The sequence below is a fragment of the Marmota monax genome, unplaced genomic scaffold (genome assembly GCF_021218885.2).
Source record: "Marmota monax isolate L192 unplaced genomic scaffold, Marmota_monax_Labrador192_F-V1.1 WCK01_AAM20220418_F8-fsc00010, whole genome shotgun sequence".
Taxonomy (NCBI): domain Eukaryota; kingdom Metazoa; phylum Chordata; class Mammalia; order Rodentia; family Sciuridae; genus Marmota; species Marmota monax.
In genome coordinates this window covers 9,235,306-9,258,585 of record NW_026692321.1, presented here as the reverse complement: position 1 = coordinate 9,258,585, position 23,280 = coordinate 9,235,306, and the positions used below count along the sequence as shown (strand labels likewise).

Genomic DNA, 23,280 nt, shown 5'->3' with positions numbered 1-23,280 from the left:
AGAAAAGCCCATGAATCCCATAAGATGGAGACTATTGGTACTAGCTAAATTATAATTAAAAAAACAGTGAAATAGCATGTAACAGCAGTTCCATGTTTGAGTCCAAGAAGTATTTGCATGTGTACATGCATGTACTTTTCCCTGTAATTTGGGTGTTTTGATTTTTGTATTTGTTTTATTTGAGTGTATTTGTTTTTTACTATTCAAGTGAGTGGTACTTGGATATTTTAGTTGTTCCCTGAGTTACTTCTGTCACAAGGGAAGTCAGTGTTTGACTCACAGCATTGTGATTCTGCTTAGCTGGTTCTGCCATTTTTTTTGGTAACTGTGGGCAAGTATCTTTATCTTAGTGTTTTTTTTCCCCCCCATTATTTGCCAAAGGGAGATACTGATAAGTACCGCAAGAATTATTTAAAAGGAGTAAGTGGGGGCTGGGGTTGTGGCTCAATAGTAGAGCGCTCACCTAGCACGGGCGAGGCCCTGGGTTCAATCCTCAGCACCACATAAAAATAAAAAACTACAACTAAAAAATTAAAAATAAAAAAAGGAGTAAGTGGATACATTTCTAGGCCTAGGATGTGGTAAGGCTGCACAAAATATCAGTTATCATTTTCATTATTTTGCTTTAAGGCATTTTATAAATGATCATAGAATTAGTGTGGTCTTACCCGCCTTCTTATTCTCCCTCCCATCTTTCTATTCATTCAGTTTGCCTTCCTGCCTTTGATTCTTCTCCTACCTCCAGCACTCAATTCCCTTTTCCTTCTTATTCCTTCTATTTTGTAAACATTAATTTATTAATGGCACATTGAAAATAAGAGTCACATCAGTGTCACATGAGTTTAAATCTGGTTCAGCTGCTTTGATAAGGCCTGTGGCAACAATGTCTGTGAGCTTCACCTTTCTTGGATGAGTGTAAAAATAGAACATTACCTAAATAGTCCTAAAAGGTATATTCTAAAACACGGAGGAACCTTCCATTAGTGGATTCCACAATCCATAAGCGTTTCTGTCAATGTTGGTAGTGATAACAGCAACAATTTATATTTATTGAGTGACTTTTATGTTCCAAGTACACATACATATATCCAGTAAGTCTCAAAAAATACCCTATAAGATAGTGATGATTACTTTTCCAGTTTTCAAATGATAAAAGTCAAGGCACAGAAAGATTAAGTAACTTGGATAGGGTCCAAGAAATAGAGCTAGAATTCAAATCCAGGTGGTATGGCTCAAGTACCTGCTTTTGCAAACAGTAGACACAATTTTATTGGTGAAGAGATGCAAAAGTAAAAGTTGCTTTGGGAAAGGGACGGACTTGTCGTCTTTCTCATTGAATCCTGCATGTTTGTACCTTTCTGGCTGATAACAATTCAAATTTGAGCTCTAGCAATGTCACAAGTAAGTATATGTGTGTTGGCGTTTTCATATCATTCATGAGTGAATAATGGACATTTATTGTCCATTCCTCAAAGTGATGTGACTGCCAGGTAGGTAGCTGGTCAGTAAAATGCTTTTTACAATTGAGTCCTGTGTATGTATGCTTACAGTAGTTTAAATATATATATGTATGTATGTATGTGTATGTGTAATATGTGTGTGTGTAGCTGTGTGTGTGTGTAGCTGTGTGTGTGTATATAATCTGTGTGTAGCTGTGTGTGTGTGTCTGTATATAATTGTGTATAATCTGTGTATAGCTGTGTGTGTGTATAATCTGTGTATAGCTCTGTGTGTGTATAATCTGTGTATAGCTCTGTGTATGTGTGTATAATCTGTGTGTATAGCTGTGTGTGTATATATAATCTGTGTATATCTGGGTGTGTGTATATATATCTGTGTATCTGTGTGTGTGTATCTGCGTGTGTGTATCTGTGTATATATCTGTGTGTATCTCTGTGTGTGTGTATATATATCTACGTGTGTGTATCTGTATCTGTGTGTGTGGGTATGTATTTGTCTGTCGGTGTATGTGTGAGTGTATATATATCTCTGTATGTGTGTGTATGTGTGTCTATATGTGTGTGTATCTGTGTGTATATCTCTGTGTGTATCTGTGTGTATATCTCTGTGTATATATATATCTGTATTTGGGTGTCTGTGTGGGTGTGGGTATCTGTGGGTGTGAATGGGTATCTATGTGTCTCTGTGTTGTCTGTGTGTCTCTGTGTGTGGGTGGGTATCTGTCTCTGTGTTGTGTCTATGTGTGCGTGGGTGGGTATCTGTGGGGGGGTATCTGTGGGTATCTGTGTAGGTGGGTGTATGTGTATCTGTGTGTATCTCTGGGTGTGGGGGTGGGGGTGTGTGTGTGTTGGTGTGTATCTGTGTGTGGCTGTCTGTGGGTGTATATGTATGTGTGTACATGTACGTGTGTGTACATGTATGTGTATCTGTGTATCTCTGTATCTCTGTGTATATATCTGTGTGTGTGTATATATCTCTGTATATATCTGTGTATATATGTATAGGTATTTTTTGAAATGTATTTGTGAGATCCACAGGAAAAGGTCATATATGAATATATTCTTGTCAGTACGTTGGCTTCATTTTGGAAATTACAAATGGAATCAAACACCCCTTCTTGGACAGATGATAATATCTAAGGCTTGTACTTAGTTATCTGAGAAATAGCATTTGAAATATAATCACATTCGAAGGTCAGCGTTAATTGTAGTGTAGTTATTGCCCAGAGATTCAGAAAATGGATAAATAATGAAAAATGTGATTTGAGCATGGTAATTGCAGTCTATTAGAATCCTGATCTCCAAATTTATTTCATATGTTTGAAATAATAGTAGAATGCATTGCTTAGGGTAACAAGGAGACAACAAAACTTGACCCTTCATCAAAGGGAAGGTTCAAGGAAATGATTTTTTTTTTTTATTGTTTGCAACTTCAGTTTTCCACTTTGCTTTTAATTGCTAGGGAGAGGCTGGTCATAGTATCAAAGGGGCCTACTAAAGTTAAAGCTAGAGCTTCTCTAAGAACACACGAATGTGTCAACAAGTCCATAGATGCAGCCATGAAGCCCCCCAAGTTTTACACACAGAATGTCAATGTCTGTAGTGTTTTGAAAAGCAAATGGAAACATGTAAAAAGTTATGTTACTAATCTAGGAAAAAAAAACCTGTTAAAATAGTAGTGGGTAATTAGGACAAAACTCACATTTTTTATACTTAAATTATATAAAAGTTTAGCACAGTCTAGCCAAAAAAAAAAGTTACAGTAAAAACTCAACATGTGCTAACAGGCTTGGTTCCTGCCCACAGTCCTGCCTACTGTGGCATTTCTGTGGTAGAGGGACAAGGTCAGAAGTGGAATTCCATGATGATCTGTATAGCTTTTGCTCAAAAGTGGCGTAGATCACTTCCACTGAGGTTCATTTTCTGAATAAGTCACAGGTCAAGTCTAATGTTAGGAGTTTGGGATGTAGAATAATTGCAGTGGATAGTTAGGAATAATAATCTACCAAAGCTATATTCAGATAGGCACATAGATACTGACCACTAGGACTGCAAAAGAAGTTAACTGAAATTTACACTTACCTTATGTTTTACAACAATGGTCACAACAAGCTTATTACACCAGCATGGCGTGCGCGCGTGCGCGCGCGCACACACACACACACATAGATACATTCATCTTTTTTCTTGTTTTTTGTTTTGGGCAGTACTCGGGAACAAATCCAAGTCTCATACATGGTAGGCAAGCACTCTGTCACTGACTTATATCCCTAGCCTTTACATACATACATACATGTATATGTATTTATACATATTTATATGTGTATATGTATTTATACATACTTATATGTATTCATACATATAAGTGTATATATTTACATATGTATGTTTTGAGGTGAGAGTTTTGCTCAAGTGGAGAGGCTGGCTTCAAACTTGGTAATCTCGTGTCTCAACCTCTCGAGTGTCTGGGATTGTAGGCATGTGCCACAATACCCAGTGAAATATCTATCTTTAAAGAGCTTGAACTTGAAACACATGCCAAAGTATTTATGGATAAAAGAACATGATGTTTGCAACATTTTTTCAAATAGTTCAGAAGAATGTAGGCGTGTGTTCATATTTGTGTGTGTGTATATATATATTTGTGTGCATGTGTGTATTTTTTTCTGGGTGGATACGGCAGGGGAAGGGAGGGAGTACATGTATGATTGTGTATATGTGTATGTGAACAGAGCAAGTTATTATAATTGGTTGATCCTGGCATAGAGTGTAGAGGAGTTCTTTGTACCATACTTGTAATTTTTCTGTAAGTTCAAAATTAAGTTATAATCAAAATATACAAAATAAAAGGCCCATTTCAAAGAAAAAAACACTACTTTTTTTTTTTTAAATCTAACCAAGCTTTATGTGTCCTCCCACCCACTTAGAAGAACTTTTAAGAAATCGGGATACATAGGGAATAGCCATGAGTTTAGGAATGGATAACGATTGTAGTGTGGACAACATTTATGGAGTTGGGTTGACTTTATTCATATCCCATCACTTTTTTGGTGAGTTTCACGAAAGCGCTTAACCTTTTGGCACCTCATTTTTTTCCATTGAGAAAAATAATGGTAATGATTGTACGGTTCTGCTAGGTAGGGTTAATATGCACAAAGCACCTACAGCAGTGCCAGGGGCATAGTTCTTACCTATTTCTTCTAGATGGTGTTACATTTGTTACAGCTATTGGGGGTTGACCTCCTAGGCAGTGTGGGGCTCCTTAAAGGTTGACATCTGTACTCTAAATAAGCATTGTATATTTCTAGAGCACACTTCGTTCTCTTTAACACCAAAGTTTTTTTCTTTGTGTTCATTTCTTTATGGTATGAATTGGTTGGATCAGATGTGTTTCATTTTCCTAATGTCTGTTAAGTGAGAGGATTTGGCTTAACCGTAGAATAGTATGTCCATTGAGGACTCCTGCCTTCTATACCAATGTGATGTGAACTTAGAAAATGGATATTTGGAATCTGGAATGGGTGTTGGGGAATTAGGTCAAGGTGAAGGGACTGGTATGATAGGAAGGATGAGAGGTATTCAGAGACAAATACTGCCTATTTAAAAGTTCTACGTCCTGACATGATTCTTGAAAAGATGACATGATTTTCTGTCTTCAGAATGACAGGGCCATGTTTTAGAAGTTTGGCTATAAGGAAAATATCCATGTTGTACATTAGTCATTTGGAACAATAATAATATTGTTTTATTAATACGTATTTTACTTAATTTTTGCTGATCTGGAGACTAGCAGTGTTCATTTTGTTTGATTGCCTTTTATTAGGAATGTGATGACATCCTTTTGTGATGTCCCTAGTTGCAAGTCTTTAATACGTATTTCTCTTGTAGTGCGATTGTGCTCAGATAGGATCAGCCTCATCAAGGAATGTATTTCCCAGTCTCCCATGTGCTACAAACAATCTGCCAAGGTTCTAGGCCTTGCTGAGTTGCTGAGGGTTGCAGGTAAGTCTTTTGAATGCTAAATTCTAGAATAGGTTTCTGTGTCACACTTGATATCATCTTAGGTAAACATCAGGATACATTATTTTAGGTTTGAGTTTATCTTTTGAGTAAGGATTAGTGTTTCCTAGAAAGATTGGCATACTATAGAGATGTGTATCTGCACTGAACTGCTAAAACCATCATCTGTCCTTTAAATGAAGAAAGGCTTATTCACAGTGCCACCGAGTGAGAGCTGGGACAGAAGTCAGTATTACCATTTATATCCAGAACACATAAACATAGAGCCAGCCAGCCTTCATTAGTTCACTTCAGTGTCCAACCATAGTTTTATTGTATCTGAAAAATTGGTCAGAAACTTGGATTTACTATTTGTTAGTGTTCACAGTCTGGCCATGAAAATCTTATTCCTGGGTTTTTCATTTTTTCTTCAGTGTATTCTGAATAAAGACAAACATTTCAAGAGTGTTACATAGAGAATAGTTTTTTATTAAGTGTCATGTATTTATTACAGGAAAACTTAGATATTGTTCCACTTTCAGGATTATGTGTTAGTGTTACTAAAACACCATCGTGTTGCTTTACTATTAATAATCTTATGACTTACTGCTACACCATTTCTTTTTTTAAAATAATCTTTTTAGACCAGGTTGGGTCTTACATTCTTTAAAAAAAAAATCAGTGAAGCAGAGAGGTTTTCAAGTATTTTATCTTATTTAATCTTATAAGTTTTCATAAATGATATATTTTCCCCTTTTTCAAAGGAAATTAAGGATCACAGAAGTTAAATATCTTATTGTGCAAGGTTAAACAGCAGACTGTATATTTGTAGGAAAGTCATTTTGATTCTGTTTCATGTTTCCTTAAGTAGAGTGGTCTTCTTACTAGAGTCTTTTAAAACTTTTTTGTAGTTTTGACTGTTAAAGATTTTTACAGGAACAGTTGTTAGCCATTTTGTTCCGTAAAAAAAAAAAAATGGTTTCAATTTGTACTAGTCTAATCATGCAATTTAAAACTCATGAATTGCTTATTTCTGGAATTTTTCATTTAATATTTTAAGACTTTATTTGACTTCAGGTAATGAAAATGTGGAAAGCAAAATTGCAAATAAGGAAGGGTTATGTTAAATAACAGAGCAGCTGATAGTCAAAGGGAGGGACATTAAGCTTCATATTTGGAAGGGAGCATAAAAGTATTTCAGATAGCTGGTACCTCATCATGCCATCATTAGTTTTCTTTCTTCAGACTAACTGTCCAAGTTATTTAATAGATTTCTAGTTTGAACACACTCCAGGTTGTTCTTACTAAGAATTATCTTGTTTAAAAACTATTTTTTTTAAACATTCTTTCCTGGCCCATTTAGTTTCTCATATCAAAACCAGCTAACAACTTTGGACATCAAAATTATTGTTTGACCCATCTTCATATAAAAGTTTATATTAACAATAAATTTTCACTTTATGGTTTTATACTTACTATGGCCCTTAGAGTTATGAATCTCATTTTGGAAGTAAAGAAAGGCGAATAGAGAAGATAAATAATTTATTGAGGATTTTTACAGTTCAGTTTTACTTTAAACCTTTGCCCTTATTTGTTTTTCCCTTTGTTACATTTTTTAATAGTACTCACTATACCGTATTATACCTCATTTCATTCACTTAATTTTTGCAGTTGTCTGGCTGCTCTTACAGAAATTATCAATTGCTATCACGTTTCTTGATTTGAGATCAGACAATAATGCAAGAAAGAGGAAAGTATTCAAGAGACGAGGTTATAAATAAGAGAATAAGTAGCTCACATCCCTGGCCTGTTAGTCATGGTTTAACCAGAGAAGCAGAACCTGTAGGACTTTATTATGAGGAATTGACTTTTTGTACTATGAGGATTGGCTAATCAAGTTGGAAATATGCAGTGCAGTCAGTCAGGAAGAGATCAGGAGCAGGGTGGAACTGTATGAGCATAGGCTGAAATTGTTACCCACTGGTGGAGTTTCTCTCTTCCTGGGGATCCTCTGCATCTTAAAGGCCTTTTCACTGAATCCGTCACCTATCAAGATAATGAGGGCTATAGACTTTTCACTTAAAGTCAGCTGATGATGGGGGCTTTAATTATCTTAGAAGCACCTCACCACACTGAGGTTAGTGTTCATAGTCCGGCCATGAAAATCTTATTCCTGGGTTTTTCACTTGTGCTTCAGTGTATTCTGAATAAACACAAACATTTCAAGAGTGTTACATAGAGAATAGTTTTATTATCATTATTATTAAGCGTGTTGTATTTATTACAGGAAAACTTACAGATATCGTTCCATTTCCAGGAATACGTGTTAGTGTTACTAAAACACACAATGGTGTTGCTTTACTATTAATAATACTACTCAATGCTACACCATTTTTTAAAAAAATAATCTTTTTAGAGCAGGTTGGGTCTTATATTCTTTAAAAAAAAAAAATCATTGAAGCACAAAGATTAGGACACATTCTAAAGGCATCTGTTCTCAAAGAGCTAAATTCTGTTAGAGGATGTTAATTACTAAGAGTAATCACAATAAATTGGTTTTAAGAGTGGAAAAGTAAAGGAGAGTGTGGTTTGAAATGAGTCTTGTGTTTTATAAGAACAAAATTGTTGAGATTCTGAAAACCACACCCCGAAGTGTGATGCCTTGGTACTGTGATTGGGGAACAGTGGGAAGCAGGATGCAGACAGGTTTTCTCTCAGGTCCTCTTATCAGATTAAAGGTGGATCAAGGAAAGATGTATCCCAGAAAGAGATGAAAGGTCAGCAATCTTCCAGACAGGCTTGGCTACTGGAGGGCTCCTGGGTGAGAGATTTCATTTGCATAATAACACAGACTTCCTTCACCATGGATTTTTCTCCCCTCAGTTTACTGTGGATTTTTTCCTGTCATTCTCACAGAATCTGTCTCCACCTCTACCAAGGAACTCCAAGCCCCTTTTTCTTCTAGTAGTTCAGGATGCTATAAAAAGTCCCATCATCTGGTCCTTCTTTGAGTCTTGTCATTACGTACACATGTAATAAGTGGCTTTTCTCCTGTTAATTTATCGTCAGTTTCTGACACTCAAATTATTGAACCTTCAGAGAGTAAAGGAAGTCTAAAATGCCCCTTGAGAAAGAGTTAGGGTAGGAAGTGAAATCCAATTTGGCTTCTAAGAAAGGTCTTGGGAAAATAATTTGAGATCTTTATATTAACATGAGCTGAATTTTCATACGTGTTCTTAGACTCTGAAAACTCACTATGGTAAGTAAAAGATTAGTACTATCTGTGAAACTAATATATTAGCTCTGCATTAGTGTAAAAATATACATACATGCAGAAGTTATGTAGTTATGAATAATTCCCAGAATAATTATTTCTAGAATAATTAAAAGTAAAGGTTTATGTTCAAATTTAAATGGGTTAAGCATTCAGAAGGAAAACATGGAAGGTTCTTTTGAAGATTTTGATACTAGTAGGAGTAGAAGTCTCTATAGCTGAATTCTTAAACTCCCTTGGAGGGGTTTTAACAGCAATTAAGAGTGTAGGGAGTCTCTGCTTTAGTCACATAACATAAACTCAGATAAGGTTACTTTCTGCCTCTTTTCTAGCTCAACTTTTTTCCCCCCTCCAAAATAACTTCTATGGCAAAGCTGATTCCTTCACTTCCTAATTCTTAGACATGAGACTTATGTGAACCATCCTCTTAAATGAAATCTCGATGGATTTATTTTTGGAATAATTTGAGTACATTAGTATGTATTGAAGACAAAAAGTATGCCATCCCAAAATATGTCTGTAGACTGCCAGAGTATGCCACCCCAGAATATCCCTTTCTGGTGAAGGGTTACTTCATTCTAACTATTTTGGGAACATAATTATTTTGTGAGACATAAGAGAAGCTCTGAAAACAGACGTTACTCTTGTAAGAGAGAGCCTCCTCTATATGGGAAATCTCCGTTTGCAAGGTGTCTCCCTCTGTACTAGGGAGAGATGGAGGACCCTGAGTAGAGATTCTTCTATGCAGGGAAGGCACCAACTTTCCTTCTTTGCCCTGTGTTTCCTGGGCATCTCCCCATTACTGGCTTTGCCACATCCTAGTTTTTTTCAGTGGATTATAGTATCTCAGAGCCACTTGTTTGATATTTATTCACTTCTCTTGGGTGTACATATTATTAAACTTGTGTGGGTTTTTCTTTTGGTAAGAAAAGTCCCTTCCAGCCAAGAATTATGAAAGAGAAAATAATTTTTCACTTTCTAGATGTACAAGTAGTTTTACTAGCCTGTGGAAAACAGTATTATCCTATATTAAATTTCCAAATGTAAATTAACTTATGTTTAAAATAAAAATTTCATTCTTTATTAGTATTTTTTCATTGTTACCTTTTATGAGGAAAAAAGGCCAAAAAACTTATTTAAATGTAGTTAGTGTATTGGGTGTCATAGGAATTCTTTTTACACGAGTAAAGTAATAGAAGACTTTTTTTTATAGTGTTTCAGGAATTTGTCATCCTTGGTCAGGAGCTATGCTAATTTTATCTGTATTACTGCAATTTTAATGTATGTGCTGCTGATGCAAGCATAGGATTTACTTTAAAATAATATGATATATTTTTCATTTCCATCCTTGAAATACATACATCTCTATTATTGGAATCAGTGTGTTCTATTAAACAGTTTTTGATGCTTGTTAAGATGGAAAGGGAGACTTTTATCTATAATGACTGGTATTGGGGACTATTGCAGTCAACTTTTGCCTGGAGGAGATAGATTGGGCTTGTTAAAAGATCAACTTTAGGCATAGTAGATTTGAATGAGCTTATCTCAGCAGACAATAAGTCATCAATAAGACAGCACTAAACCTGGAATGGTTCAGGGCTCCACCAAAAGAAAGAGCAAAAGTTTTGTGAAGTGTTTGAAGAAGCAAGACAAAAAAAAGTGATTGGCTAAAGTGGAAAGCCCTAGTTAGAGGCTAATTGGCAGCTTCTGATGGGTTAAAGCCTTAGTACTTGATGGATTCTGATTTGATAACTTGTTTTCTTTTTAAGCACTTTATACACAGATGTTTATTTCTTAACATTTAAATCAAGGAATATATTCTAAATCTTCTAAAAGATGAATTCAAAGTGCAATCTTTCCAGGATCGTTTCTGTGATCACTATGCCCTTGGTTACTACTGGAGTTTACTGTTCAATGTAAAAAAAAAAAAAAATGAAGTCAGGTTATTTACAAACCATCCTAGATTTCTAGCTCTTCTATCACCAGTTCTATACTGATCTGCATTTTTTAAAAGTTCATATCACCAAATCAAAGCAACTTTTAGGTATGAAATAGCTGTACATTTAGCCTCAATCAATAAAGTGTTATAATGAAATTTGTAACGAATGCTGGTTTTCTTGTCATTGTAGATTGTTGGGTAATGTGCTTTGGGAGTACCCCATGAACTTTGAGGTTGGAGTTAAAAAAAAAAAAAAAAAAAAAAAAAAAAATTTCCAGTAACTGACTTTTTGGGCTGAAACAACTCTGTAATACCATAACATTCTATGTGGTCCAGTGCAACTCTCAGCCCTTCTGGTATTCCAATAACTGCCTGAGTTTTGGGGGAGATGTCTCAAACATGTTGGGCTATACATAGTTCAATAAACAATGCAGTGAATATTCATAACCATGTTCTTAAACTGTATGTGATGTGTTTTGCCAACAAATTCTGACCTCAAAAGAGTGGAAAATACCCAGGAAGGCATCTATTTTTCTGTTCAGTGTTGGGAAGCCCAAAAAGAAAAACCGAGGCTGATCACTAATAGCACAGTTCATTCTGTGACCAGACAATGGAGAAGTGGAATTCTCTCACCAAATCAACTTCACAGTCTGGTAGGGGTGGGGAAGTTATAGATATAAGACAAAAGAAGGCGGGGGGGGGGCAGGTGGGATGCGGGGCATTGGGTGGGTAGGGCTAAGAAAAGGGGGAATATTCATATCTTCTCTCAGGCATTCATGCATAGCTTTTTTGCTCTTTTTTCAGTTCTTTCTGGCCATCTTCATTGCTATCTGTGCTAAGGGGTATGTCATTTAGCATGTAGATGGGATTAAAGTGAAATTTCTGGTCTAGTAGGAGTAATTAGGTGGCTACTTTGATTATCATGAAGTTTGATTATTATGAAGAACTTCTAACCTTAGGTGCCCTGTTCTCAAAGATAAGTTGGGGTGAGGGAGAAGCAAGCCAGGCTCATGGATATTGTTCCATCTGTCTGTGTACAAGATCCCTGTGCTTTAAAGCATTTTCAAATAATAGTGTTACATCATAAATTTAGTCTTTTTCCATTTCATCAATATTTTAAAACAAAATGATTTTTTAATATTTTTTAGTTGGAGATGGACACAATATCTTTCTTTTACTTATTTTTATGTGGTGCTGAGGATACAACCCAGGGCCTTGCACATGCTAGGTTCCACCACTAAGCCACAATCCCAGCACCACAAGAAGTGGTTTTAATATTCTTTTGAGCATTCAGTTCAGGAATTCTGTATTTAAGGGAGTCCTATGAGTGTGAACACAGAGACAATAGCCATTGCTAAAGTGGTAGAAACCTTGTTCTGCCTTTCCTGAACTCAAGCTGTTATGCAGCAAAGCTTGGCATAGTGGTGTGTGCATATAATCTGAGCAACTCGGGAAGCTAGGAGAGGATTGCAAGTTTAAGTTCAGCTCTAGCAAATCGGGACCTATCTCAAAAAGGGCTAGGAATATAGCTCAGTGGTAGAGCATCCAGAGGTTCAATTGCCAGTACTGCAAAAAAATAATAAAAATAAAAGTGTAGCCAATACCTTATAAGGGCAATGGCTTTTGCAATGTAACTAAATGTGTTGTCTGTTACTCTACAAAGTTTTATTTCCATTGAGCTGGATTTCTTAATATCAAACCCAACTCCAAATACAACAGGGGAAAGTTGGGGAGCGAGGGATGAAAATTTACTAAAAGGAATCCTCCGTGGTAAGAAGGGATTCTGGATAAGCAGACGTAACGGGATCAGTATTCTTGCTGAAGACCAGGCTCATCAGATGCCATCTAAGAGAATGAGGAATTTGATCAGATATCAAGATGAGGTATCCAGAGTGAGATTCTGGCTAAACTGATTTAGCAGGTATTATGATTTAAATCTAGACTGTCGCCCCAAAGCTCCTGTGTTAGGAATTGAAGCAGTGTTCAGAGGTGAAATGATTGCCTTGAGAGGGCTGTATCCTCGTCAGTGGATTAATCCATTTGATGGATCAAAAATATGAATGGACTACTGGGTAGTAAATGTAGGCATGTGGGGTGTGGCTGGAGGAGGTGGGTCAATGGGGGTAAGTCTTTGGGGACTATATCTGTCCCTGACCCTTACCTTGTTCCCGCTCTGCTTCTGATCTGCCATGAGCCGAGCAGCTTTTCTGTACCAGGTCCTTCCTCCATGTTGTTTCTGTAATGGAGTTTGCTGACCACGGACTGAAACCTCTCAAACCTGAGCCAAATTTTTAAATTTTTTCTTCCTCTAAATTGTTTTGTTATGTATTTTGGTCACAATGTCAAAATTCAGCAGGATTTTTACTAACTACAGTATGAAGGACAGGTATGGGGTGGGGCTTAGCAGGGCTCACAGGAGCCCACACAGTTTTTCAAGGAAACAGTCATTGTCAGTACTCTGGACTACACTTACTTTCAAATTTCTAAATATTATTTGAATTTTCAAGATGAGAAATATTATTAATTTATTACCTTCATTTACTTAATCTACTATTGACTCTTTCTTGAACCCTTTTACAACCTGTTTTCTTTTGAAGCATGGATTTCTTCTCTTTCCCTTACCTGAGTAATACTAAGATTTCTCTGTAGGGCTAAAGACCACTCTGATTTTGGACTTTTTGGTGTGAATATTTTAAATAGAAACTGATATTAATCATTGATCTCTTCAGAGACCGAGGGCTAATTAATTCCATGCACAATAAATAGATCAAAAGGTCAAATTGCTATAAACTTTTATCTTTTAAAATCAGTCTGATTTATGTTTTATTTTTAATTAATTTGAGTGTTAATGAGCTCCTTTATCATTTGAGGCTGTCATAATCATTAAGTGTTTTGTATGTGCCTGTAGGTGAAGACGCAGAAGAAAGGCGTGGACAGGTTCTAATTCTTTTAGTAGAGCAAGCCCTTCATTTCCATGACTACAAAGCAGCCAATATGCATTGTCAGGAGCTGATGGCTGCAGGTGAGTAGACAACTTACTTAACACTTTGTTCATGTTCGATTTATGTAATGAATAATGGAAAAAGGTCTAGTTTGAAATCAATTGGCCTGATTGGTAAGCCAGGCACATTTTTGCTTGAGATACATTTTATTAGCATTGACAAGTGTGTATGCTGTGTGTTTATATACTGATATTTTAATGGGCTTAGATGCTATATTTGAGATTTTGATTGCTTTTAATTCATATTAAAAATATGCTCGTCATTTTAAGAACAATTTTTTGTAAAACATTTTAGTCCTATCTTACGTCTTAAATAAAAGAATATCCACAGTTTGTGAATAGATAGTAAATATTCCTGTTCTTGAATTTGAAGGAAAACTGTTTTCAACCTAATTTTAAAAAATTGGGAAGCAGTTTGCAATCTTAGGATTTTCCATGTTGAAATTCAGATTCCTGTTTCTGGAAAGTAGGCAGATTTGTGGAAAAAGTTCTCATCTGAAGAACAGGTTCCCCAGTGGAAGGGGAAATGATGACATCTCATCATGGGCTCTGTGCTAAACACTCTGTGCCTATGCCTGAGCACTGTACATATCTGTCCTTAAGAGTGAGTGGCTAGGGGACTCACAAATAATGGTGTTACATCATAAATTTAGTCTTGGACTAAACTCTTGGAAAAACTCAATACTACTGTAACTCTCAAACCCTAACTCCACCTGACTCTGGTTTATAAATTACATTTTGGGTATTCTAGGTCCCTGGCATCTAATTGCAGCCTCATAAACTATATATATAACTATCTCACAGAAAGCATAGAGATTAATAAGAGCTTCTCCATTACTGTCTGAAAGTTTGCTATCAATTGTCTCTTTTTCAGATTAAAAGTCACTGATTTTAATTGTAATATTATTAAAGATATGAAACTTTCAAAAAAGAGTGGCTAAAACCTAGTGCATCACTTCATGATAACTCTGGAGCTGTGCAGAGTTGTGCAGTCTTGTTGCAGTCATCCAGAGCTCAGGATGGAGCCCAGGGCATCAGGCGTGCTAGGCAGGCACTGATCGTACACTTTTTGCATGTCTACTGTTAATGAAATAACTATTCTGACACCTGCTATAATGGTAAGGAAGCCCTATTCAGGACTGATACTGCATGTGCCCGCAAAGTTTCAGTACAGAAGAGACAGAACTATCTTTAGATACAACAAAGATAGGTGGACATTCCACCAGTGAGAAAATTGAGAGGTCAGGGGATGGAAGGCTACTAAGAAGAGACATCATAAGTGGAGGGATTTTTGCTAAACCAAAACTTCAGTAAGAGCCTTTCTGAAGGTGTCAAGGGAAAGCAATGAAAAATTTGATTAGATATGGAAGATGTAGGGATTCTGGTTTCTCTGACTTAGGAGGATTCTTTCTATAACTGAAATGCATAGGCCTAGCAACGGCTAACATTGAGGTCTACGAGCAAAGGGCTCAGAGGAGCCCGACTAAAAATTGGACCAGGAGAGAATCTTTGCATTTCATCTATGAAAATGTTTAAAAACTCTTGGAAAAACTCAATACTACTGTAACTCACAAACCTCAACATTAGAAAATGGACTTCATAGCTTGGGGTTGTGGCTCAGTGGTAGAGTGCTTACCTCGCATGTGTGAGACTCTGGGTTCGATTCTCAGCACGACATAAGCAAATAAATAAAGGTACATCAATAACTAAAAAGAAAATGGATTTCATTTTAAAAAGTCTTCTATAATAACCACTGGTTTTGCCAACATGAAGTTCAAAATGATTCTGATTTCCTCTACAGACATTATTGTTTTAATCCAAAATTAGAGGGTTTGGTAAGAATTCTGTCTTTTAAGGGTGGCTTAATTTTTACATTACGTATTTTGTATTTACAGAAATTAACCTGTACTGATACCTTTGTTCTTAGAAAAAAGACTCAAACTGAAACTCCTTCGAATAAAAATGAAGTATATTTTTAGAATTCACAATGTAGCATTATATATGAAAATGATGTCCTCTGGGAGACAGGGGCGCTGAGTCTCTTTCTGGTGCTGTCTTTGGATGTCTGTCTTCTGTAGAGTGAATGATCTATGTGGGTGTCTATCTTAGTGTCTCTTTTATCTAGTCTCTGTAGTCTCTGATGTGCTTTTAAATTAAAAAAAAAATATTACTTAATCCTTTCAACAACCAGAGAAGGCATTGCTGTTGTCCCTTTGTAGTTGTAGACGAAGTGTCATTCCTGAGCTTTCCCAGGTAGCTGGGTAGAGTTTTACCCTGTCTTCTGAATCGGATACCTACCTTTTTATTGAACATCAAAGCACAGTAGACTATTTGTATTCATTTTGATTTAACGTAAAATTGGAGTTCATCACGAGCATTAGTATGGAATAACACGGAACTTTCTGGATAATAATCAGTATGATCTTTCTTTTCCAACTTAGATTCTTAAGCATTTCTGCATAATGATTACTAACAACTACCATTCTGCTTTCATACCCCAAGACTTGAACAGGAATCCATTATATTCTTCATCAAAGTTTGAATTTGTTTTGTTTCTTCTGGAAAAATTTTTTTCTTGTCAATTTTGCAGGCTATGCTAAGAGTTGGGATGTTTGTAGCCAGTTGGGACAATCGGAAGGTTACCAGGACTTGGCCACCCGGCAGGAGCTCATAGCTTTTGCTTTGACGCATTGCCCTCCTAGCAGTATTGAGCTGCTTTTGGCAGCTAGCAGCTCTCTACAGGCAGAAGTAAGTGTTCCAGATAAAATAAGTCCTGACCTGCTTGAAGTACATTATTTTGAGGGTGTGGGTTTCAGATGTGTAATCATTTCTTCAGTAATATGAGAATTTTAATTGGTAGAAGACAAATAGATTATCATGTATAGGAAGAAGGATTTGAAATAGGATATAAAACAGTTTTGGCACTTTTATTATAGTAAGGAAGGAGGGTACACAGTGGACTTGAGAAAAATTGAAAGTAATATCAGGAAATAAATTATTAAATATAATGGGGAAAGTTAGTGTTTAAAAATAAAATGCTTGGGAAACCGCCATGTGAAGTACATCTGAAGCCTTGTGAGTAAAGCATATGGTGGCACCAGTCCCTTAGGAATCCTTTGGAATTTGGGGTGGGAGCGAGCTTTGGATGGACAACTTTGTTTCTTAGTATTCATAGGCTGCATCTTGTGAGGAGACTGGACTTCACATTTTCATCTCATTTATTGCATTGTATGCCAGATTTTGCACGGTTGATTCCCTCTCCTGAAACTTGCTTCCTTGTGAAGCTGTTCACCAAGTGAGCCTATTACTGATTCATTATGAAATAGCCCTTTCTTCATAGTGAAGAGAGGCAAGTTTAAAAACACAACTCTTTTATAACAGACTGTTCTTGTTTCAGATTCTTTATCAAAGAGTGAATTTCCAGATCTATCCTGAAGGAGGAGAAAATATCACCGCCTCACCATTGATTAGTAAAGCACTACATGAGGTAAGCCAAGCTGGGAGGGAGGAAAGAGTGGAGTCAAGTGAGGTCAGATGTATCACCTCAGGAATGGGGGGTTTTGTGTCTTTGTGTGGTGACCACTTTTCAACTTGTGTGAGAAACGTTCATATAGAAAACTATGCAAAACAAAAATGTCCTGCTCAACAAATTATCACAAAGAATACACCCATGAGACCCCCTGCACAGTGAAGAAATAGTTCTGACTGGCCTGCCGCAGTACAACCATAGTCTCTCCCAGCTTCCTTCTAGCCCAGAGGGCACCGCTATCCAGACTAAGCCAGATAAGCAAGTCTTTTTTTTTTTTTTTAATAAGATTTAAGACCTACCCAATACATAAACCCTAATAGTTTAATTTTTTTCTGTTTTTGTACTTTATGGATAGTTAAACCCAACATGAGATTCATTCAAGCTGTGTGTGTCTGTATATATAAAAACTATTTTTTTGATGTATAGACATTAATTGCTGCATGTGTATATTATGGTTTATGCATTGTAATGTTAATTTATATTGGCTTGTTTTCAACTTTGGCTATTAGAAATGCCTCTAGTGCCCATGGCCATACATTTCTCTTGGGCATATACCTAGCGCTGGAAGTGCACATTGTTTTTTACACACATACCCAAATAATTTAGTTTTTCAAAGAGGTTTTTATTAGCTAACAGCACATTCAGCAGCAGTGTATAGGATTGCCAGTTATGCCCATCCTAGTACCTTAGTATTGTTTGTCTTAGAAATTTTATCTATTCTCCTACATATTTAGTGATAACTAGTTTTGATTTGAATTCTTATTTTTCTGGTCTAATAGGATGGAGTTATCTCTGGAGAGATCTTTTTCGAGGTGCCTGTTCAGTTCTCTTTAGATTTTTATTCTTTCCCTTTTTCTAATTGAGATTCTTATTTTTAAAGATCAAAAGGGTTTATTTTTATTTTTTTAAATATTTAATTTTTAGTTTTAGGTGGACACAATCTTTATTTTATTTTTATGTGGTGCTGAGGATCAAACCCAGTGCCTCACTTAGTACTAGCCAAGCACTCTACCACTTGAGCCACAACCCCAGCTCTCAAAAGAGTTACATCAATGTAAAATTGTTCTGCATAACATTTATCTTCTGGTCTTATATCTGATATTAATATACCCATACGCACTTTAAAGCACACTTACCCATTTTTTCTTGTATTCATTTTTTAACCTGCAAATGCCATAATTTTATTCTCCTTTAATGCTGAGCAATATTCCATTGTGTATATATACCAGTTTCTATTCTTTTTTAAAATTTACTTGTTCTGTTATATATGACAGCAGAATGCATTTCAATTCATAGTACATATATAGAGCACAATTTTTCATGTCTGTGGTTGTACAAAAAACAGATCATAACCATTTGTGTCTTAATATATGGAATTGGGGGTACTGATGTCCATCTCATTCCACTATCTTTCCTATCTCCCTCTCCCCTCCCTTCCCCTCACTTTCCTTTTTATTGAGATTCTTGTGAATAACATTTATATGAACCAATTAAACATTTATAAATCTCCTGGGAGAAAAAGGAAGGCAAGTATATCCCCTGACACCTGTTTTCTGTTGATCAACATCTGCTCCATGGGATTTCAATTTTCATGACTATTTCTAGCAACATGTAACTGGTGTTTTTTAGATTAAAGGTATTTTAGTTTCTGACTTGGCAGCTGGATAAATTAAGAGGTGATGATCCTTGTTGTAGATTTTTTCTAACAAGATTCCATCAAATGGTAGTCTTCATTTCCATAGTATAAGATGTCAACCGTTTCTCCAGGAGCTGTGTTGGAAGGTATGCATTGTGGTAAGTGTGGTGCACCTAACTTTTTTTTTTATAAATTCAAAACAGCTATAGGCTTAGGCCATGTTCAAATTTAAACATTAGTCCAATCATAACTCAGATCTCAGAGAAGTATGTGATGTGACTTTTTGCCCACATGGAGATTGTGGTCCTCTTTCCTGTAGTGGTGACTCTAGGACAGCACTGACCAGTACAAGTTTCTTCAGTAAAGGAATGTTCTCTTCCTGCATGCCCAGTGTGCCAGCTACTAGTCACATGTAGCTGTTGAGCACTTTAAATATGACTAGTATCTTTAAGGAATCAAAATCTAAATTTTATTTAATTTAAATTTGACCCCCCCCCCTTTGGTGCTGGGGGTCAAACACAGAGTTTCGTGTATGCAAGGCAGGTACTCTGCCACTGAGCTATGCCCCCAACCCAGTTTATATTTAAGCAGCCACATGAGGTTGTTGGCTACTGTGTTGGTCATCACAACTCTGGAGGAGCTCACCTTCAGTAGAGGATTGGTTTGGTCACCTTCACTGCAGACAGTGGGGTTTTGGTTGTTCTCCCTTGAAATTGAAGCTGTAGCATTTTCCAGGTGTCTCCAGTGGTGTGGATACGTTTCATCGTTGGGTGTATTTAGACTTGTGGTTGCACTGATTAGGAATTAGTGTTTCCTTTCTGGGTATAAGAACACATTCAATTCTGTGGTGGTTTCTCCATGGGATTCAGAGGAGTTTTTATGATAGCTAGTGCTCACTGTGTTCTGTGAATTAGGTGTGAATTAAGAGGACTCTCTTTTAGGGTCCAATTGAAGACCTGTGTTTTATGAAATTATGTTTTGTTTTTGGTACCAAGGATTAAACTAACCTAGGGATGCTTAACCACTGAGCCACATCCCCAGCTTTCCCCTCGCACCTTTTAATATTTTTAGTTGTAGATGGGCACAATACCTTTATTTTATTTATTTATTTTTATGTAGTTCAAACCCATTGCCTCACACATTTGAGACAAGCACTCTAGCACTGAACTGCAACCCCAACCCCCTTTTAAATTTTTATTTAGAGATAGTCTCACTGAGTTTCTTAGGGCCTCACTGAGTTCCTGAGCCAGACCTTAAACTCATGATCCTCCTGCCTCAGCCTCTCAAGCTGCTGGGATTACAGGCAAGTACCACTGCGCCCAGCATGAAATCTTCTTAATCCAAGATCTTGCATCTTTTGAACCTCTGCCACTTCTCACTTGTCAAGGCATGTCTGGTACTCTGAATGGCTCTCTGACATCATCTTTTGTCCTGTGTTTCAGATACTCCTATGTCCCAGTCATGGCAAAGTCATCACCATTCTGAGTGGGCTCTTTCATACCTCTGGTGGTATTATGAGTTTTCGGTCTGCCTGTACTACTGTTCTCATCTTGTGTTCTGAATCTTATCCCTTCAGCTTAAGTGATTTCTTTCTAATGTTGTCATTGAGTCCTCTAATTGTTCCTTCCTCTATATTCCCTAAATATAGTCCCATCGGTTTGTTCATACACTTACAGGTATGGTACAAACTTGTATGGTCACTGAAAGTGTGTCATTTATCTTTGTACTCCTCCCAGAGTGTTTATTACCTAGTGAATGCCTGGTAAATGTTTGATAAAGCTCACTTGAAAACTAACCTTGTAATGATTAGTCTGTGGAAAATTAATTAGGAAGTAGAGTTTAACATAAAAACAAAAAGACTTTGAGTTAACTCTTTTGTATGCCCTTGGTGGCTCTTGAGGTTCTGTTGTTTTGGCCACTGTAAGGGATATGTCATTGCTCAGTATAGAATTGCTGAGTTTAGCTCCTTGAGCTTTTTCTGCATTCTCATTCTTCTTCTTATAATCCGTGGAAAGCCTTTTGTGACTTTTGGCTTTCCTGTTTCCTGCCTCTACAAAGCCTGGCTCCTTGGTGGCTTCTTTGGAGTAGGCCATGCTGTGTCACCACAAGTGGGCACATACTGCTCCATTAAAACCTCATTTGTAAATGAAAGCCACCACCAGCTGTCCTGTGCATGTTCCACTTAGTGAGAAAAAGGAATTCTTCCAAAATGATTTTTTGCTGTTTATTTTTTCCTTTCTAAAAGCTTCCTTGTCTTCCTTTGTGCTCTTTTGGCAAGTTGTAATGGATCCAGATCTCGTGAAGTGCTCACTTGAATCCTCAGTGAACACATTATGGTTTTGACTCATGAAGCACATTTCAGAATGTTATAGCTACTATTATTAGGTTAAAATACAGTGTTTAGCTGTAAGATGTGTGTGCTACACATTCACAGTACATATAGTAACCACATTAAATTGTAACTCATAAATGAGTGCTGACTTTATTTATAATCTGCATAATACTTAAGACTTTCATTACTTGAGTTGTGAAAATGATTTTTATTTATATATCCAAGCAAAATAAAGATGTAATTGTTATGCAGTAGCATTTGCATTAGTGCAAGTGGATCCCACAAATTTGAAGATAATGTTTTTGTCCCTGTGAACATAGTTGTTTATGAATAGAACAAAATGCAGACTTTGTGAATAACTACAAAACCATAGGTTTCCAGTTTTTTATTAATGTTGTTTATTATGCCATTTAAATGGAACAGTGTTCCACCACTTAAGTATATTAACATTTTGTTTAGTATTAGTTATAGCATTTAGCCAATGGTGTTTTCCCAAGATAAATTTAATTAGAGTTAGAAATGGTTTTTATATACGGTTTCCATTAAAAAAATCATTTTCATGTGGGTAAACTTATGAGCATTTTAAGTGGCTACAGAGTTATGATTGGACTAATGTTTAAATTTGAACATGGCCTAAGCCTATTAGCTGTTTTGAATTTATAAAAAAAAGTTTAGAAATATTGAAATAAAAGCAAAATAGCAGTTGTGTTTCAGATCATGGCTGCCATTTTCTTTATTCATTTACCAGTTGATAGACAGTTGGGTTGTTTCCACTTCTTAGCTATTGTGAATATGTTGCTATGAACATTGATGTTCAGATTTTTGTATGTAAATGTCATTTCTCATGTGCCTAAGTGTAGAATTGTTGTATGCTCTACTTGTGTTTAACATTGGAAGAAACTGCCAATGTTTTCCAGTGTGGCTGCACATTATTACATTCTCACCAGAAATAAGTTTAGCTTCTGGTTTCTCTGCACCTTCCCTAATACTTGCTGTTCACTGGCATCTTGATTGATTTTTTTTGTTTTTTAATTTGTTATACACAACAGTAGAATCACTTTGATACATCGTATATAATGGAGTAAAATTCTTCATTCTTGTTATACAGGATGTAGAATCCCGCTGGTAATACAGTTATATATGTACATAGGGTAATAATATCTGATCCATTCCACTATCTTTCCTACCGCCATAACCCCATCCCCTCCCTTCACTCCCTTCTACCTAAAGTAACTCTATTCTCTAACCCCACCCCCGTTGTGAGTTAGTATCCACATATCAGAGAAAACATCTGGCCTTTGCTTTTTGGGGGATTAGTTTATTTCACTTAGCATGATATTTTTCAGCTCCATCCATTTACCTGCAAATGCCATAATTTCATTCTTTAAGGCTGAATAATATTCCATTGTATATGTATACCATATTTGTTTTATCCATTCATCTGCAGAAGGGCTCTTAGGTTGGTTCCATAGTTTAGCTATTGTGAGTTGAGCTGCTATAAACATTGATGTGGCTGCATCACTGTAATATGCTTTCTTTTAAGTCCTTTGGGTATAAATTGAGAAGTGGGATAACTTAGTCAAATGGTGGTTCCATTCCAAGGTTTTGATTGTTTTTTTATATATTTTTTTTCAGTTATAGATGGACACAATACCTTTATTTTGTTTTTTATGTGGTGTTGGGGATTGAACCCAGTGCCTCACGCATGCTAGGCAAGCACTCTACCAACGAGCCACAACCCTGACCCCACAGGAGTGTTTTCTAATCTACTCTTACATGTGTACTGTCATTATGGTTTTGGTGTTCATATCCCAAGTAATTAACAACAGTGAGGACCTTTATATGTGCTCATTGGCCATTCCAGTATCTTCTTCGGTGAAATGACTTAAAATATTTTGCCCATTTTTAACTAAGCTATTTGTCTTGTCATTGCACTAAAAGAGTTTATTGTTTTTTTTTTTTTTTCCTTAAACATTCTGGATACAAGTCTTTTATCTGACTTGAAATTTGAAAACACTTTTCTCTCAATATGAGACTTGAATTTTTTTTAATGGCGTATTTTTTGTTTTTGGTACCAGTAGTGTCTACTTTTTTTTGTTTGGAGATATAG

General features: G+C 36.3%; 1 protein-coding gene and 1 non-coding gene across 4 annotated transcripts in view; one reads left to right on the top strand and one right to left on the bottom strand.

Annotated features, from left to right (window-relative positions):
- The window catches only part of Nbas (NBAS subunit of NRZ tethering complex), a 330,311-nt gene that overhangs the window by 165,214 nt on the left and 141,817 nt on the right, over positions 1 to 23,280 (top strand). For all 3 annotated transcript variants that reach the window (XM_058578372.1, XM_046441292.2, XM_046441291.2), the window contains 4 exons: positions 5,349 to 5,462; positions 13,581 to 13,694; positions 16,264 to 16,421; positions 17,071 to 17,160. In XM_058578372.1, the coding sequence (XP_058434355.1) occupies positions 5,349 to 5,462; positions 13,581 to 13,694; positions 16,264 to 16,421; positions 17,071 to 17,160 (476 nt within the window). The remainder of the gene's footprint in view (positions 1 to 5,348; positions 5,463 to 13,580; positions 13,695 to 16,263; positions 16,422 to 17,070; positions 17,161 to 23,280) is intronic.
- LOC124090878 (U6 spliceosomal RNA) lies at positions 9,930 to 10,037 on the bottom strand. Its single transcript, XR_006851263.1, has one exon. It is a non-coding gene; the product is annotated as a U6 spliceosomal RNA (small nuclear RNA).